We start from the raw sequence: 21346 nt of genomic DNA on the forward strand, positions 1-21346 counted from the left end.
ATATAAAAGAGCAATGTATTTTTTGTTTAAACTCTGTTTCACTAACTCTTACTTTTTCAATATAATCCACAGGAAATATAAATTTGCATTCTTCAAAGGGTGGTTTCACCCCGTTAAGGTGAAATTCGGCACGAAAAGAAATTGCAATATATTATACTTGACTTACTCTGCTTATACATAAAGTTTCATAATTTTTTTAATTTCCAGGTTCGATACCTTTCCTTGTGAGTTACTTGATCGCTTGCATTAACGGTAAAATTCTTTCCATTAACATTTTTTATTTATCATGCGATCCAGAACAATGGAACTGTAAAGCTCAATATTAAACGGAACTATTGGTATTTATAAGAATATGAATAAACTAGCTTTACACTGTAAAAGAAAGGAAAGAACCATAAATTTATGGACCCCTCCGGAAGACTTTTATACGTATCCACCATCGATTCCATCCACAACAAAATTCAATTACACGACCATTTATTTGCCTTGGAGTCCCACTCCCTTCCATAATCGAGCCTAGCAAAAATATAGATCGCTGCAAAAATTCACGGGGACCTTATTTGATACACGAAACACTCGAAACACATTGGACTGGCTTCCAACGACAGCGGCCTCCAACGATAATATTTTACGCGTTCCCACTGCAGCAGGAGCATGCAATATCATTGCACGAAATGCTTTGTGGTTTGGATGCCACCTGGACTTAATCACTAGTAACACCTTGCTCGGCTTGGACGAGCCGTACACGACCCGTGAACTGTTGCAATTGTAGATATTCTCTGTTACCACCCCATTTTTACATTTTAAGCCTTGTACGCTGCTTGAATTACTTCGACTCAAAGTACGTAACTTATCACTTCCAAATCTCACAGAAATTTGACAAATAAAATTTCGTTAACAACAATAATTACTGATAGTTGCAATGATTTAATATACATTTAAGCAAGATTATAAATGATCATATTTCATTAGTTTTGTTTAAATTTGGATGCGATTTAATAAGAAGAGTATGAATTTATAATATTAGACATGATTGCTAAAGCATTCCAATATTAATAATTGCATAATTAAAAGTACTCTGCACAAAATGTAATAGAAACTGCTTAAAAGTTTTCGTCACGCTAGTTCCATAACTCATTTTACTTTAATAAAATATATTTCCTTTGACACACAATACTCAGGCCTATTAGCCAGAAACACTCATTAAAATTTCATTACATGCGACAAGATGAGTCCAATTCAAAGTAATTAGATACATGTTCTATAGACACGAATAAAGCATAGAAACAAAGTTCAGCCCGATTAAACCTGTCGTATATAAACACCTACTTTAGAATAAATATTACATTTAATATCGTCAAAGGAAGTCGTTCCTACAGAAATTTTATTATAGTTACCGCTCATTGTGTAGACGAAAATAACGTGGAACATGACTGAGCCCACGTCTAAAATTGTACTTCCGTGCATGCCGCAATAAAGTCATAATTGCAGCATTTTGCGAAAATAAGCGGTGCTAGAGGAATTTACATTGCCTCGGCCACTTTGCTCGACACCATCGGCTAGCCTTGCAACGCGCTCGTTCCCTAAAGAGAGAGATTCAAATTTTAATGTTTCTGCTACATTCATGTTGGGAAAATCCAAATCCATTAAAAGCCACTAATCCTCGAAATTATAAGTGTCGTAGTTACTTTCCAGAAATAAAATAGAGTACTATATTACAGGAGAAGTAAAAGGGCAATTGCGATTGCTTTTGTGGGAAAGTCTACTGTCCTCCAACGACGTTTGGTAACTTGTCCATCGAACTGAAGGAGCAAGTGCGGCAAGTGGTTCACGTCTACTCGCGATGAACGTTGACGCTTTGTTTTCGACCTCTTTTGTTATTGACTGCTTTAAGCAAGTGAATTATTGAGACTGTTGTGGTTAAAATAAGTCCAAAGACGATGTAAATTGGACTACTTTTACGGATTTAATGCAACTAACAAAATTAAAGATCCAGTCCTTTAAAATCGATAAAACTACTCCGATTTATTTGTATCTCACTTTGTCGTACGCTGTTTCATTTGCGATCTTTGTTTATTCATGTGAATCAGTCAAAAAGAAAGACCACGGAAATAGCGGGCCCAGTATACATATTGAATTCAAAATGTGGAGAAAATAAAAATGAATGATCGAGGTTGTATACAATGTCTCAATTTAGCATACACGATTACAGAAAACTAATAGAATTATAATAATTAATTTACGTTTACCAAAGTTTTGTTCTTTCTGCTATTTTACATTCTCCTTTCGTTGAACTAACTTCTACTGTTACCAATTCGAATTTTTCTATTCCTTAGAATACAACAAACTCATATTAAACGAAACAATTCTGCAATTGCCAAAACTTTTCCGTGGGCATGAATTAGACAAGGAAGCAAAGAAACTGCTTGCTGAACTGAAAAACACATACAAAAGTATAATAAATACAATCTCTAATAAATGCACTACAAATAGTTGTTTAAAAAAATAGCAAACTATACTACTTTCTGTTTAATTATGTTTCATAAACTACGTATATTAAAAGTGATTCCAAACTTTGAAGCGGTAGTGCATATAAATTTAATAAAATGGCCTAATGCTACGGAGCTATACGCGCTATAAAGACACGGACATAAAACCTCTAAATTTACGAGCACAGGTCAATATTTCCGTGGCTCCGTAGATTATTTAAAAGAACCATAAAACCATTTCCTGGACTCGCGACAAAGAAGCATCGAAGAATCAGAATCAGAATATTCTCCGACCGCTAATAATGGCTCAACAGCTATTGAAAACCAGGTTCTATTCATGTCGACTAGGTCGGGGTGTAATTTCACAAATCTTTCTAGGTCGCGCGATATTAACAGCCGCGAGGAAAGCGAAATATCGTGTTGAAATTCCCTCAACTTGCACCGTCATCTGCGGACACGTGTACCGCGCGCATAGCGCATATGAAGCTGGCCAGCGGTGAAATCGACAAGTAGGGAAACGCAGCTAGTAGCCAGGACGTTACGGAAGAGGGATGAAGGTGTAGTATTTGTCAGCCTGCTTAAAGGTTAATCCGCTAACTTCGAAAGATCATAAATACCATAAAACTCGGAGTCTGAAACGGTTCCGAATAAGGGTGACTCTTTTAAATTTTTATACCTTAAGATAACTTAAGATCCCTTAATCTTTGAAAGTCTCTTCGGTAGGTATAATATAGGCATATAAATTAAGCCTTTGCGAATGAATATAGACATTTCGGTGAGATGAAATTTTCGTGTTTGGAAAACTAAGTCGCAAGCAAATGATTTAATCACTCGAATAGCAAGAGATTAGTAGGTAGTTTCCCTTTTTTTTCTATTATTTAAGCAATTGATATGTAACTTAGCTTCATCTGTTGAAGGTTTTGTATATTTCGAAGAATCTTCGTTCGCAAAGAGTTAAGGAACAGAACTATTTTTCATTTAATAGCGAATACTGAATTACTAATACTGAAATACTAATTTTGTTGTATTAAATTAAATGTCGACTGAGAGAGGGTGGAAGGTTAAAATATCATAAAGGCAAGTAATGTTTATCTACCAATGTGAAAAATGGTTAGAAAAATTCATATATCTTTCTTTATTTTTTTTTATTTAATCTATTTGTTTATTTTACATATTTATTGTATAGGTAGTACTGTTATTTTTTAATGCTATGTGCGTGCTGGTAGACGACAATTCTGATGTAAGTAAATATTGAACTTGGTGTAATCGAACCTTCTGGTTTTTTAAGAGTTATATGAGTCGTTCATTTGCTAAAGATGTGTTACAGTTATGTATTCTTTGTTAAGACTTATAATTGTTTCAAAACCGTATTTCATATCTGTTTTCAATTTCTACACAAATCGGCGTTATATCCGATCAAATTATATATCTTCCACGGTGGTTTCTTGAAGATAGTCCGAAAGTATTTCGCATAATATCATCAGTAACTTGAGGAGAAATACGACCACCCTTCGGCAAATTCGTTCGCTTGGTTGCTGAAGAAGAACAAAATGAGACAACGGAAAGGAGGGCGAACTTTGGGCATACCAACAGGGGGAGGATAAGGAATGAATGCAGAAACAGAGTTCGGGAAGGCCACCGATACGCTGATACGACTCATCGGAGCTAAAAGAACGAAACAATATTTCGACATGCTAAAATTATCGAGCGCTCTTCCCGGTTTACTTCTACTAAGTACAGCTGCTGTACTCTGATTTCGGATTCCACGCGGTAACGAACAGGAGTCTTCTGCTATTGTAGGTTCTGCGGTCCAATCTGGCATATTTGAAGAATTCCTTTTGAAGATGAATGAAGTCTGACGATCGTAGAATCGACGGACTCGAATTGGAACAGTAGAAACTTGGGAGAGTTGAATTAGATCCGCGGGAGATGGCAAAGTTTGAATTGACATGAATAAGGGTTATGGGATTTGAACTGGATCAAGCCAGGGTATGGACAATCATGCGAAGGTTACCATGGATTTCGGAATAAGTGGGACGAACTTTATCTTGTTTTATGCTCCCCAAGCTTCTTTTTGAATATTTAATGGCATGTAAAGTTCTTTCAACTGAACATATCGATAATATTTACAATTCAATTCAAGATATTGCAAAAATTAATTTAAGGAAAATTGCAAATGGTGACGTTGTAAAGGGGTAAAAACTCACAGGTATACTAATAAAAGAGTTTATTAATAAAAAAAAAAGTAAAGGCTATAATAACAAAGCTCCATGACTCTGACCTACTATTTCATGATATTTACACGCTGACTCTCGTGAAATGCCTCTCCCCACGCATGCAAGCACACATGGACGCATTTTCCTTGGACCACCCAAAGTATCACATAAACTCTGAGCAATGCACCCAGTCCATGCACCAAAAGCAGTCTACTCTGTCCGAAACACCCTTCAGTCACGCCCAAGGTTTCCCAAAGCTTTCAACAACGCTCACTGTGATTTATTATGTCCAACAAACTTTCACTCTAAACAAGATCCTATAATACTAACTAAAATCATTAGCGTCATGGTTGGATTTTATTGCTGATCGAGTTAGTTTCAACACATCATTAAATTAATCGGATTAAGAGAAGATCAGAAATGTTAATATATGTATATTATTGAGTTCCAACATGCATACCAACTTTACTTTCATAATTTTTTAAACTTTTCAATTAATTATACGTTTCTTCAGAGGTCTTTACAATTATAGTAATAATCTGATTCTAGCCGCAAGGAACATATCGGTTTAGGAGGAAAATTATTTATGCACATTTCAAAGGTGCTTGCAGAAAATGATAACATCATTTTTTCGAATAATGACTCTTTGCGCGAATGATACATTTCTACAGAAGTTGAGTTACAACATCCAATCCTTATTATTTCAATATTACATCCGGGTTTTCCAATTTCTAAACTTTCGATACTCTTTTAGATCTCGTGCAGAATCAAGTCAGTAATGGGTATTTAATACTAATTTACGAACAGCTCTAGAAAGTGTACAACTCTTTAATAATCTTTAAAAATCTTGTAAACCTCTTGCAACTAAGAGTTTTCTGCAGTTTTTTTAGGTTCAGAAACAAATATTTGTTATGATGATTGTTGAATTCATCTCAGTATCCTCGAAAAGATGGATGTAAAAAATTGTAGGTTTACCTGTAAAAACTGAAGGTAACCTTGATAACTCTGGGAAAGAGGATTGACAAAAAATTTGCTATAATTATCTTAAAACTCTCCTTGAACCATGTTATTTTAGCTAAAAAAAATTTCAATCGAACTGTTAACAGCAGAATAATCTAAGCTGATCACGCTTCGTGGCCCACCCTGTATATAGCATATTAATTGTTATATGTAATTATATCATGACATTATATAGAACAATGTCAGTGGTTTTCTGAAGCAAAAGAAATAAAGAAACTGAGAGTCCGCTAATGCCTCATGATTAAGCGATTTTTCTCTTCACCTCGATTCGTTCGGAAACGGCCCTTCGCACTTTTTGCCGCGCGACCCGGTCAGTGTGCGTAGACGCCTCAACGAATCATATACAAGATTCGCAAATCCGTGTGGATAAGGCGTTCGCCTTCTAATCTGACCACTCAAATGAGAGTGTAGTTTTGCTGCAACGGACGGAACGTGACTGCGTGAGTTTTGGCTATGAATGCAAGGATCTGAATGCAAGTGAAAAGGAAGCGCAAGAAGAAAGAAAGAGCGGTTGGCGATAAAATATAAAAGTGCGTGGAAGTTCAGTGGCGAATGAATCTAGCGCTTGTTTTCGGCAGGTTTTTGAAAACTTTTTCCCGCTCTTCTCTCTCACGATGGCAATTGCTATCCATTTCTTCGCTATAATTAATGTTTTTCACTCTTTTAGATTGTTAGGAGATCAAATCTCCCTTCCCCTTCCGGACTCAACTAGGATCCTATCCTTGTTTAAAAAAACAAGCAGATAATGAGTTTAGGGCGAGAGTACGTACCGATAATTTGACAGTGACTGGTTAGCGTAGCAACTGGCAAAACTTAGCGCATTAGTAAATAATATTAGCGTTATTCTTATTATTGTTGTAATAAACTGTTTTCTGTTATTTCACACACTAAGGGTCGTCCAGAATTTCGTTAACTAGTATCTTACAAAATCGGAGCTCGTTCGCGAAAGCATTTAACGAATTTCCTACAAAAATTAACGACTCGTCCGGAATATCATATAGCGAATTTCGTACAATATAGTATTCATCAACATAAATACCATTGTCAGCGCTACCCACACTCCTATTGAAAGGGTGAGCACAAACAGCAATCCACGTATCAAGACCATGATTGCAACGCGATATCGGTTTCCGTTGGTCATTCGTCGTCGAAACGACGGGGGACACCGTACCACGGGACGCGACAAACGCTCGGTCAAAAACAGGGCAGCGGAATTGAAAGTGGGCCGAGCACATTCTCTTCCACGAATAATACAATAATTCTTCCGTCGATACTGCCGGAAGCGGATACGGACGCGTTCCGGCGTAACCGGCGCGGCGCGGCGGGACGCGAACGGCCCCGGCCGAAAAGGAAGTTTGGCGCGTCATATCAAGATATTGAAATGGAGCGTTACATCGGAATCAGTTCTATTTTCCCGAGCCACGTAAACCACCCCGACATATTCCTTTCTCGCCGCGGGATAGCTGGAGCTCCGCCGCGCCGGGTCCAGTCGATATCGTCAGTCTTCAGGGAGATAGCGGAATCGGATTTACCGGACACGTCCGTCGGTCCGTAAAATCGAGTCGTATATTTCGGAATTTTTCGTCGGGCGTTGGTGGGTGCCTCGGGGCGACTTCGTGCTTTCCTTCCCTCGTCTTTTTTCCTCGTGAAAAACAGCCGGGAGGAAGGTAAACGCTCGCGCTAGAGGACGAATGGCGCGGAACCTCCAAAGAACCCGGCAAGAAAATGATCGGAAATCGAACGGAGGGTCTTTTCGGCTGTTGCGGGCGAGCGTCTTCCTACGTGCAAGTGTACGTCAGCCTTCCTCCAGTGCAGCGAGGGGAAATTTTTGAAAAGTCGAACGAGCATCGGCTCTTTGACGGTACACCGAAGCAGCGAGCCGGCTCTGCATTCCTCTATCGACCTCTTTTCACTCTTTCCGTTACGAATGGGCGAGGTGGGCAGAAGTAAGCAACTGGAAAAGTCGAGTCGCTCGGTTTAACCCGCCTGCGAATCGGGAGGCTCCGACGTCGTCGGGTGATTCGACCGACGCTTTTCGAACTTGAGGATATCGCTTCGAGCTCAGCCTAAAGAGGGAAGAGCGAGGAGCCTCGACTACTGCGCTGCCACGGATTCGGGTCGGGCGAGGTAGACCGCGGTATAAACGATGGCTCTACGGAAGTGCAACGGAAACGATCGCGAATAGGAGATAGTCGTGTTGAGAAAATAGTAGTGGCCGTTTATTTCGTTTTAGAATTATTATATTTATAGTTGCAGCAGGAAATTGTGTTTTACAGAACCTGGGAAAATTGTGTGATATCATAGGATGAACGGGTTTTCGATTAAATCATTGATTAACGATTGTTTTGATGTTAGCTTGGTTAGAATTATTTATTATTTATAGCTTCACGTTTGACGAGGACATTATACGTTCATAGATCAGTGTATGTTTACCTATTGCAAAAATTTAACGTTTGGTTGGGTAAAATAGTATTCTGTGCACAACGAAATTTATTTGGAGAATACCAACATTCATTGGTGTAGACTAGTATTTCTTGACTTAACTTTCTTGTATATTCTAAATTATAAAATCTTTACACTTAATATTTTAGAAAGAATCCTAGATAAATCATTAAAAATCTACGTACTCTTTTTGCACGAAATTAAATAAAGAAAGTCCCTAAACAGCAATAATGATTATTATTATTAATAATTAATATTAAATAAGATATGATAATTATTAAAATTGATTCATTCTGTTAGTCTTCTCAGTGTATTTAATTATCATTTTTTAAATTTGTTTAATTTCCGTAAACCCGATATTTTTGATTTACCATCACACAGAGAAGCCCCGTTTTGGTACATTCATACTTTTAGTATCTTTCGGATAATCATAATAATAATAAACTCTAAGTCTTCTTAAATTCTTTATAAGCCAATGTTGCGATGGACGACTTAAAAAAAAAGTTCTTGTCGAACTATCCTGTTGCTCCTTAAAAGTCGTCATCAAACTTCAGTTTACAATCTTTAAAGACGTTTCCGTTTTGTAATAAACTATCCAATGAACTTCGTGCAGCTTCAAAACTAAGATAAAAAATAAATAAGCCTGACTTAAAATTTTATACAGTATATACCCACTCTTTTATGGAGCAGTATTTTTCAGACCAAGTGTAAAATATCCAGGATTTTAGTGTCCAGTACGGTTCCCGTAGTTATTGTTTTATTAGGTCGTGTAATATGAAATGTTGGATTTTGCGGAAGAAAGAAAACCTCAGTTGATGTTCTAAAAGACGTTTGTTCAATCAAAATATACTCTTCAATTCTATTTGATACACTTCTAACAAAGTATTTTTAATGAATATATTCCTTTATTGAAAAATTCTGAATGTTTAGAATTAATAAATTCTACAGACATCGTTATAAGCTACTGTTTACTGAGAGACACATTTTGCAGAGAAACATCAGCAAAACAAAATTTCACAATTCAATGCTGCACTGTTCTTTCATTAACAGTATTGTTCCCAAATGCTTTGTTTATATTTTCAGCGGATTTTGCAGCATTATCCTAAATTTGAATTCATACAAGAAAATTACACAAACGTTGGCAGTATCCATGTTTTCAAAAAACGATGCAAAAAATAGTTATTAAGCACAACTCGGAGAAACTTTTTGCAAAAAGTTACTCTGATAATCGACAATGAGACTGTTTAGAGGGTTTTATGAAAAAGAAGAAAATAACAATAATAGGAGTACGAACCTTTACGAGTAAGAAAAATCCCACATTTCATGTTACACGATATAATAACTGACTAAAAAGCATGAAATATAGAGGTATAATTCTCGGTACTTCGCATTTAGATTGGCGTATCGCCTTATATTTCAGTCTCTCGTTACTTTGATGTCGTGTTTATCCAGGGTGTCAGCTTTGAACGCATGACAGCGGCGCATGGTGTCTCCGCGTCCACAATCGCCACGAGTTTTGCAACATTGTAATTGTAAACCTTGTTACAACTCGTGTAGTATAAAGGACTTATGCAGATACTCACCTGACGTGGAAACAGGGATGAAAAGCTGCCGGATTATCCTGCGGCGAGAACTTCGGTAAAGCGCCGTGAAGGAGGGCGAGTCGTACAACTAACAGCACCCCGAACTGTAAATAAAAGAAATCCTTTAATAACGTGGACAAACGTTAATTGTTTCAGCCACGTTTTTCCATGGCAATTTTTATACTTCTCGTACCTTCAATATACAGAGTAAATCGGATAAAACGTTACGAGTTGTTATGTCTGAAACTGTAAGAGCTATTGATGTAATTTCTGTTTAATTAACCGGTACAAGGAGCCCGATTATATCACAAACAAAATATTTTGTTTAAAATAGCTACTAGTTTATATCAAATTAAAGAACATTTGCTTTAATCATTTTTTGATATTTTTTATGGCAAACAATTTATAACAAAGGAAATTTGCAAAGGGTCAATATACGAAATAATCGAATGGGTCTACTCTTCAGAAAAACCGATGCTCGTTTATTTCATCATTTAGCAGTTGTTTTAGGAAAAAGTAAATTTTGTACCGTTTAAAACAGAAAATTAGATCGATAGCTGCTATAGTTTCCGAGAGGATTACTTGTAACAATTTATCTAATTTATCCTGCATGTGTTTCATGCAATTGGTATTGAATACATTTCACTCTTGCGAAGAAAAATTCATATCGAACGCGGCTCCGTTTATTTTTTATTTAAAAACACTTAACAGGTTCATCGAAATTTGCGTCTCTGAACTAAACAGAGACAATAAAGCTATCTATACTCCTTCGCTCACTCTATGTGACATATTTGTTCATTGCACAATAATTACGTCTATTTACACATGTAACGTTCCACACAACGTAATTCGTAGTTTGAATTTCGTTGGTCCGTAAATACCTTTCCAACTCAATCACGACGAATTTGCGAGACATAGGCTTTCATTAAATTAATTACTTACCTTTGCCTTATTAAAAATAGACGTTAACTGGCATACGCGAACAATCAATGCGGTTGCTTAAAATGAAAAATATGATTTAAAGTTTTCATGAATGATGGACCAAGAAGAGTATTTTTTATCTAGTGTTTATAGGCAGATGAAATATATTTCTATTAGTATCAGAATTCACATTTAGTAAATGTGTGAATTAACTAAGTATTTTATAGAATAATCAACTATTTCAAGTGAACTATAAAATTCATATTAACTTTAATTATTAGGCACATAATGTATGGCGTAACAACAATAGAATTTCATGTGTTTGTTATTGATTAATTAAGTTCGAACGTTATGAATTATCAAGACAACATTGGCAAGTAATATACACACTGATATTGTTTATCAAACATTATAACTGTATCTACAACAGTTTCAATAGGTATGTTGCCTATTACATCCTACCCCACTAAGTACCCCGAGTATTCATAATAATTATTATTACTATTACTACGTTTCCATCATGACACCACACCATCATCACCCCTATCTAAAAACAACATTATGCATACCGAAATGTCCCGTTAGCATTATGACTGCGTCTATTTGTAAACCTAACCGCTCTGTGAACATCTTGTATATCTGATGAAGCGTAAACATAACCGGTAGTCCGACGTCCAGATTCTTAGTCATTCCAACCTCCAACGTGAATTATTAAGGTCCGAATGTTTCCTCTTCTCTACTATGAAATTCTCCCTTTTCCGAGTTTTCCTAAATCCCATCAACCGAGAAGAAAAGCAAAATCATTCTAACCACGCAACCGTCAACATTAAATGAAAACCTCTACCACGTTTTTCCTATTCGGACTCGCTATTGTGTGATTCAGTAAAACACAAAACCTAAGCAACTTTGGTTTTCCTTTGAATCCGGACAAGATCCCACCCCCTTTTTCGAGAGTACTCCTGCCGTGTGTTATGGCAACGTTACATGCCCCAGAATTGTTTATCAGTGTAACAATAATTATATTATATTATAATATATTATTATTAATATTATTACAATCTATTTATCCAATTCTGTCGCATAATGTATTTCCGATCATTTCTATATATCCTTCGTTCAAATTGCATGCATGTTGTACGTAAGGTTCTTAGTTTTGTAAATAGAAATTTAATAGTAAAATTTGATAATACAGTCACAAGTGGACTCCAAAATACAATTTCTTTTGGTAAAAACACAACTAAAATAATGTTATAAAAATAATACGCATCACAATGAAATTCAGTAGAAATTTCTGTTATTTACTTTTAAAAACAATTGTGAGCTAGAAATGGATGCAAATCCGTATAGTGATGTCAATCTCGGGAAATTATCACTTTGTTTGAAACTAGCACATGCAGTGTCCGAGTACCAAAATCGCGGAACAAAGCGGTTTATAAAACAATTTGTCTGGACGTGATCGCTAATCCTGGCATTCAATCATCGAGAACGAACATGTTTTTATTATTCTGTAACATTGCGCAGTGATTCCCTGTTCTTTTCGATTTAAATATTTGACACGATGTATCTATAATCCGAACATCTGGGTGATTTTAATCCACAAAAATTTTTAAAAAAAGTCCACGAACGAGTTTTGTAAATTCCACTTGAATAATCTCAGCCGTTTAAAAACAATATTTTGCAATCAAATATTCCATATGTTTCATCAACATCTATCCAAGTATTTAATTTCGATTAACGTCATTGATATTTTCAAGTTGCACAACGCGAAACTAAAAAAGATTTTTTAATTAGTCTGTGAAACAATTAATGAAAGCTTAGAACAAATTTCCAAAACTGAAAAAGCGATAAATACAACAAATATTTCTTAATCAATTTTATTATTTCCGTATGTTACGTTTATCCAAAAAATATTTTTTCCATTTATCAACTGAAAACGAGGCAAAGAAATAACTAAATTTCATTATGTTTTTAATATATTTCTTCTTTGGAGGATCCCACCGACCCTACTCGAAACTTTCTGCGGACTGTATCTGTATTACCCAGCGGGTCCTAAAACGAGAATTTTCTACCTAGCGTTTACACGGCTCGAAAGATGAATGGGGGTGAAACAAAAGGGAATCCCGATTACGGAAGAGCCTCTTACTAGCCTTTTCTGGAGACCCTCCACTCGCAGCTCGATGACTCGCTACGCTGCTAGAGCCATTCGAAGCTTTCATTAGCTGGCTAGGAAGACGGAAAACAAGGAAAGGGTTGCCAGCTAAAAATTTCACACGGAAGTGCATCTTTCGACATATTTGCTCGAAGCAAACACTCTTCGTTTCGTATAATAATGTCTAAATTAATCATTTTCCACTAAAACACAATTTATTCATCAAATACTTGTCGCGTTACTGTGTACTCTTCAATTTGTTGTTATTTCTTATTTTTCTTTTAATTTCATCTTCTTCCTTAATGTTATATCGTTTGGCTTGAATAATATGAATAGAACGTTGGTTTGATACCTTCGATGCTCTGGTAAATTCTTTGCAAGTTTTTGCTCATACTATTATCTACATAAGGGTGTATTCAACAATTTCTGTCGTTTGTATACTTGTGTTATGCAAGCTTTTTCTTGTGTAGAATCGGCAGTTCAAAATTTTTTAATAAAAGTCAAGTATTAATTAGCAAAACTACTTCTTTCATGCGATGAAAATATATAAAAGGTTCATATCTGTAATTGAATATCAATCAAAATCAATCTGCTTGAATGACAATCAACGTGTACCATTAATTGAACCACTCATTGGATAAATCAATTAACTCCACAAAACAAAAAGTAGAGAAAAGTGATGCAACAGTTACATATTGATTTTTAATATTTCCCTTTAAATGCAGAATCGAGTCATCATAATAGAATGTATTTTACTTGATTAACACAGGTACAGCTTCAATCTAACAAATATTTAACTTTTATTATTATTATTGCAATTTTTCCATGATCGAAAGACTTTTCATTATGTCCAAACTCGGTCATAATGAAGTTTATATTAAATATAAAAAGTTAAGAGCCAATGAAACGTTTTAATAACAAAATCCTAAAAAATTCAAAAGGTTAATCGATCTGGCCAGTGAGCGGCTCAATTGTATCTTATCCATTGTTCAACGAATACGCAACAACTGTTTAATAACGCAAAAGTGAATAGAAAGAATTAAACAATCAACAATGAGTTCTGACACGTTGACCAGAAAAATACCCACGAAATACCTGAACCGAGTAACATTCCCTAATTCGCGAACCGTCAAAGCCGAGAACGCTTTATCCCCGTCACGGCTGCTCCTTCATCGCATTTCAGTCACGTCCCGCGACAGTTCGCTAACCCAATAGCCGTACGTCCACTCTTCACGCCTTGCCTTTACCACTTCAGACGAGAAATGCTATCAAACCCTTTCTCTTTCTGTCTTCGCCAGGAATGCCTCTATATCTGGCCGTTCTTGCCAGCCGACAGACAGCGGATAGAGGGGTTTCGGTTTCAGAAGGGAGCAGACAATATCTGCCAATCCAAGGTATTCATATCTTCTTCGATCGAGTCAGACACCGGAAACACCGTTGACCCTACTCAGAGTCGTGGTACTCGTGCACACGGCCGATACACGTGGCGCCCTCGTCCCATATCCCGTCTATACGATGTCGAACACCGGCTCTCATTCCGTCGTTTCGCCTTCCGATGGGGCTTGGGGCTCACCCCCGGAATATTGTATTATGTCGCCACGGGGCTAGTCCGGGGTAACCCGCGGAATACGTAGGACCAGACGGAAATTCAATTTTGGTAAATATCCGTGGCGACGCGCGCGAAACGTCACGGGACCAGCGAACCGGGTACCTATAAGTCCGGAATTCTCTCTTGTTAGTCTTCCTCTGGATCCCCAGGCTGCTGGGAAACGTATATATGTACATATGTGTTAGATGATTAGTTTTTGTGTCTTTCTTTGGAAATGTCCACGCGTGTGCAGAGCCACTTCAATCCGAGGGTGCAATGGGTGTACCGCACTCGGACAGCAACATTAATAGGGTGGCCAAAAACAAATGTCTAATATTTATTTTATGTGCCTAATATTGTAGGAAATAATAATAGTTCACGCGGAAATAATACACACACACTTTATTAAGGAGTTCGATTATAGTTACTCGTCGTCGTGCTCACACAATTGGACTTCAATCTTTAACACACGACTCGTCAATATACACAATGCACAATGCCCTGAAATTCGAGGGCAACCGCCATTTATACAATCGCATACTTCCATCTCACTTGCACACCTCCCAGAACATTCTTCCGTCACCATGCATTAATTTCATGTTTATTTGGAATATTCTAGATTCATTAAAATGAATATCATTAACGACGAGGAATCAATAATTTAAAAAATCAATATATTCTAGAATATTCCAAATATCATGAACATTCACGCGCACATGCATAATCGCCGTTTATCTATTTCCACAGATGCTCATCATCCATTCGTACATTCATTCCCACAATATCTAGTTTGAATTATACAATGCAGTATAGAAGAAAATAAGATAAAACAGACCGATCAGGTAAAATGGGACAGTAATGTTTTTCATGAATAGTTGATATCGCGTAACATAGTTCTAATAAGTCCTCGATGTAGTTTGAGATCGACTGCAGAGCAGTGTATAAGTTATTTTTCGATTAAAAGAATTGGAAAAATATTCAGTGAAAAAGGGGCAAAACAGAACACTTTAGTGCTTTGCTTATTCCTTTGTTTATAGTTTTAATTGGTTATGTGTAATCGTATTGATGCATAACAAATTAGAATCGAAGATGAGATAAAAACTGACCAAATAGATTGCACCAGTGCGGAAAAAGAAGATAACACATTTATTTGTGATTTTTGCTCACAAAATTATCTTTATTTGCAGCTTATTTATATCAGCTAATAATTTAATATATTCAGCTAGCAATTTTGATGTAGTAGAAATAAGTACTCTGTATTTTTATGATTTTACATGAGATATTAGGATATTTCAATACCCTTAGAAAATCGTATTTTCCTTAGTAACTAAACAATTTTAGTAAAATTATAAGTTATTTACTTATAGCCAAAGATCTATTTAAGACTTTCAAAAAAGATTCAGAGAAATGTTATTTTTCGGTTCTTCACTTCAGTTCTTCATAACTGTTTCAAGAACCGAAAAATAACAATTATAGAACCATATCAGAACGGATATAATATCAGTTTTGAAGAACTGGAACCGAAACCGATATACCGAATAATAATTATGACTTATTTCGATTCTTCATAACTGTTTTAGTCGGAACCGATAAATAACAGTTTCAAACAATTATTTTCGGAACCTTTTCAACCCCTGATTCTAATGCGTCAAATGCGGGAATCTCGTGATATATTTTGTGTTGAGACGTTCAAAAGTTCGCCGGTAATTGTCGAAACCTCAAATTAGCGGGTCACTGAACACCGTTGTTGTAGATAATTTTGGGGAATGCGTCGACTGCCGCACTACCAGCTTTTTATCTATATAAGTTGTATATCCCCTTAGAGGTTAGATTCTTATCCACCGACAAGGACGTAACGCTGCTGGGCGAAATAATAAGAATTTCAAGAAACTATTTTATTTTTTGTCGTCTCAAGTCCGCGTATACGTAACATTTTGTTTTCGTGTGTACATCGAAACTTCGATTGAGAAATAAGATATGGGTGGAAATTGTGGTGACGCCGAGGGCGAACAAGGATGATTTAGAGTTCATTGTTTCCTTGTTGAAAACATCGTATGGAATGACTTTTACTTTAACACATTCGCTATCAGCGTCACATATTCGTGACAATCTCAATCCTACACTTTACATAGAAATTTTGAAACTAATGCCATAGATATTGTTGTTTGAAATTATAAAATATGACATTATATTTAGGAATTCTGTAACTTTTTTCAGTTTAATTCTTCCAGTATTTTATTTGGAAGATCTATTGGATTTAATAGAATATGGCTTCAGAGAAGCTTTACTGAAACGAATGCTGATAGTGAAAGTTTTAAGGTATAAGTGCGTTTCGTCCAAGGGACACAACCATTTGGCATTTTAAAAAATACGTGTCTTGTGGATTTTGTAAAAAGCATAAATTATTTATTAATTGATTGTATAAATAAATGAAATGAAATAAAATCCTATATATCAAAATGAAGCTATGTTATTGAATTATAGTATTTCATTACGTAAAAAATCTTTAAATTAAACTACTTTAATTATTTCCACTGAATATTTTTAATTCAAACTGTATCGTAATCGGTACTTCTAAGTCCCCTTTTATTTTTCAGAAGTACCAACGTATATTAACTATAAATGAACTATATACTTATTTTTAATTTTGCACATTGAAGTTGTAATTTCTTACAAATGAAATATTGAGCGTTCGAGCACTTAAGCAGGCGACAAACGGGTTCATTAAATGCAGACTCACGCTCCCAAGTACTCAGTCCGGGATACCGTGAAGCAATCCGTTACCTAAACGTTCCGATTGCTAGCAGGCCGGCATAACTAGTTCGAAACGGCGTGTTAACTCGATGTATGAAATTATAATTGCGCTCGCGGCCTTAAGATAATTCGAAACCCGTGGGTAAGATTTAAGCGGTAAACCAATCGACTAATAGTGGACAAATTGATGTAGAACCAGTCAACATTATGTGCGCGTAATGTATTAGCTTGTCGACTACGTCTGTTAGATTCCAAACAATCATAACGTGCCGCTGCGTCGCCTCGGCTCCGTCCGGTCGCAAATACTGACCGAACAGAGCCAACGACTACTTTGTTGTCTGCAGTTGTAGCTGATTAATTGATCCAAGTTCTGAAGTTTAATTACCTTTCACAGAATTTTAGAAATGATAATCTGAATATATGTTCTAAATGAACAGTATCTTTGAAATTCACCGTAATAAACAAATAATTACGTAATTCAAAATTAATTCTATTATTTCCGGACATGTTAATTGAAAACATTATAAACATATAGATTAATAATAATGATTTGTTATTATTATATGTGCAATATAGGAATTTAATATATTTATCGAGTGAGTATTGAAACATAAATGTATGAGAAAAACAAGAAATTATTTCTAATTAACTAAAAAGTAACCTCTTTATCAAATTAAGTATTTCTAAGTGACAGGTTTAATTCTATAAACAGCTTTTCAGAAAACCTATTCATTTAACTTTTTAACGTCAACGTCCATACATCATATAGACCGTAACATCTAACTACTTCTCTAACATCTATACATTGTATGGATTTTTTAGACAAAGAGTTGACTCTTATGCATATCACCATCTATCAACTAAAGTTGTTCATACGGTAAGAGATAGCCAAAAAGAGGTTACACAAAAAGGAACATTGTTCTTTCACGTCTATAAAATATTAAAATTGTTTAAAATTTTATTTCACGATTTTATAGGCGTAAAAGAACAATGTATCTTTGGTTAAAATTTCTTTTACTATCTCTTACCGTTTTCAAGACAACCCTCGGAAAACAAAAATTTATATTTTTCTTAAGGGGTGGTCTCACCCCCTCAAAGTGAAATTCGTAAGGAAAAAAACAATTGTAATGTATTAGGTTTGACTTATTCTGCTTCCACACAGAGTTTCATAACTTTTTGAATTTCCGGGTTGGGTACCTTTCCTTGTCAATGGCATCAGCGAGGGGAAGAAACGTTAAATAACCCTCTTGGAAAGGACATATCTTGAAACGTGTAAGTGGTAATAGGTAACATGAACGAGCAAGGTGGAATGGGAGTCAAGTGTGTGCGGGATCCTGTGCGAGGGTCCGGGCTCGCACGCCTCCCTCGTTTCTTGACATAAATTAGCATAACTCGGAATCGTGTTCGGTCAAACTATGCCCCGTGCTCACCCTTGAGTTACCAACTGGCTGCACGATACTTTATACGCTTCTCTAACTTTCCGCGCATGATAGAAATACGAGACGTGTCGATGGACCGCCGGGAGTTGACTACGATGAAAAATATAGTGGAATGTCGGGATAATTTATAATCGATGCTACTTTTATTGCGTATCACACTGTGGCGCGTCCTCGTTAATTAAATCAATAAATTTGTAATAAAGATGGCTGCACCGGCCAATGACAATTACGCGTTATTTATCACCCGCGATTCGTTATTCAGTCGTTACAGCGACTTAATTAAAAGTAATTAATCACTTGCATAATGTACTTTGATATTAATTCATGGGATTGCGCGGTACTAATATTTAGCATCGTGTTGCAGGAATTTTTTGTACGAACGAGAGTTGACAGGCCATTAATCCTGCAACTCCTATGATATTTTTGAACTGCATTTGTGAGGATAACGATTCGACTATTCCATGTTTTTTCAATCTGAAAATTTAATGTTTGTCAAAGTTGGGTAAATCCTCCCCAAATTGACTGGCACATTCAATTCAGATTTATTTATTTATTCAGCACACAAAGGTTAGTAAAACAAAAATCGAATTTTTCTATTTCGAATCTCGTGTCTTTAAAAATTAAAATTACATATTTATCTAGACGTCTGCATTGGTTTTTTATAACGCGCTAACAGATTCCTATTTAGCACATTCCGTACTCTATGAATTTGAGAATTCAAGAATTTAACAATTTATTAAGTATAAAAATTGCTGAATAGGAATCTGTCAGTGTGTTACAGAGATCCAATGCAGACTAGATAAATATTTAAATTCAGTTTTGAAAAACGGGAAACACCAAATAGACAAATTTTATTCTCTATTGTTAACTGTTGCCTAACTTTCTGGGCAAGAAAATTTCGAATGAACAAATTTTCTTTCATATTTGCAAATTATTTGTTCATAAAGAATCGTTCTTTTTCCAGTCATATCATAATCTTTCAAATTACAGAAAACCAAAGGTATTTATGGAAAACAGACAGCATTACGCTTGAACGATCGAATAAGGCGAGGTCCTAAATTCATCGGACGGTCGCGCCAATATCTACGAACAGTTTCATTGTTAACTTTTCCTCGAAGTTTCGTGCTCGTATTTCATCCGTGGCGTCTTAAAAGCTACGACTGGCATTACACTGCGATTTCTCGGGTTGAATAGTAGTCCATAGCTGCCTAACAATTCAGCGAAACGCAGTTTATTTCCAGGACTCGTAAAGGGAGAACTGCTCGGGACGATTGTATCTGTGTTAGGTTAATAATCGTTAAACTTAGTTAAGGCATTAGAGGCTGTAAACATCAGTTGCTCGGTAAAAACGAGTGATTTCGGCCGTTAAAAATTAATGGCGCGGATCCGAAGCCGCTTGCAAATGCGGCAAGACACAGCCGAGGATTTCCTTGACGGCCTGGCAACTTTTATTCGCTGCTCCGTGCGGATCTTTATGTGCGACTCAAGTGGTTTATGCCGTTGCTCGTGTATGCGATGAGGCAGGACCGTTTCGAAGTAAATATTGAATGAAAGTAAATATTGAGTGAAATGCTTGATGGCGGAGAAAAAAGCAGAAAATTGAACTACCTCGATCTGTAGGTAAATTGAAATGTTGCAAGCGTGTAACGAGATTGTATTGAATTTTACACATGTTGTTTAAACAGTTTGAAAGCATCGACAGTGATTGGAGTGTGGGTCTTCATGTATATGTGAATGTTTGTGGATAAAGTAATGAAAATTGAGACCAATTGGAAATTTAATTTTATTAATTATATTTGCAATTTCATATGAACTAGCGCAATAATTTTGTTATTCAATTAGAATTAATCCCTTCGTTATGAATTTTATTACGTGTTACCAAGCAATCAGGGGAACTTCGCTTAAATTTTACTAAAATTTATTATTTTGTAGCATTTTACACATTTTTAAATGACGTTGTGGAAACAAATTTACAGCGTAACAAAAATATAAGATTTGGTTTATTTTTAGGTAAAAATCAATCAAAATCAACAGCGATTCCTTATTTTATCAGTGAAAATAAAAATAAGTTTTCATTTATAATATATATTATAGAATATATATATATATATATATAAATTATATATATAAATATAAATAAATATTAAACATTTCCATTATTTACATATAAGTTACGTAGCACGCGAATTGTTGAAGTAAAGGAAGTAATGAAATGATAAAGACAAAACAGAAAATCCTTCATATATTGTAAAGTTTAAAAGTTTGCCAGTCACTGTCGCGTATGCATGACATTTTTCATCAGCGGTTATCGGCCAGTGTCACGAAAATATGACTTTGAAGAATTATACTATCAACATAAAGCGTACAGAAATGATTTCAAACCACGAATTCAACGTTCGTATAGTAATATATGAGTCGTTCATTGGACAACTCGGTCAACTTCACTTCTTTAATTTTTAAAAATTTTATCGTCACAGTGACTGGCTCTTGATTCTTCATATCTTATTATTAGATTTGTTATCACGAAATAACAACAATCCTCTTGGCCATACAAGAATCGCAACAGTAATAAAGATTTCTTGGATATTCTATTTTAAACATTTTACGCATTCATTAGATTTAAATTACATCTATAATAATAAAGTAAAATACATTCTGTAATGTTTATCTGATTTTTCATTTAAAAGGAAGTTTTAAAAATCAATGTATATACTACATCACTTTTCTCTGCCTTCGGTTTCATAC

At 35.6% G+C, this 21346-nt stretch overlaps 1 protein-coding gene across 2 annotated transcripts in view; it reads right to left on the bottom strand.

Moving 5' to 3' along the window:
* The window catches only part of LOC116428740 (protein O-mannosyl-transferase TMTC1), a 467272-nt gene that overhangs the window by 157988 nt on the left and 287938 nt on the right, over nucleotides 1–21346 (bottom strand). For both annotated transcript variants that reach the window (XM_031980776.2, XM_031980774.2), the window contains exon 6: nucleotides 9751–9854. In XM_031980776.2, the coding sequence (XP_031836636.1) occupies nucleotides 9751–9854 (104 nt within the window). The remainder of the gene's footprint in view (nucleotides 1–9750; nucleotides 9855–21346) is intronic.

The sequence above is a fragment of the Nomia melanderi genome, chromosome 10, assembly GCF_051020985.1.
Source record: "Nomia melanderi isolate GNS246 chromosome 10, iyNomMela1, whole genome shotgun sequence".
NCBI lineage: Eukaryota > Metazoa > Arthropoda > Insecta > Hymenoptera > Halictidae > Nomia > Nomia melanderi.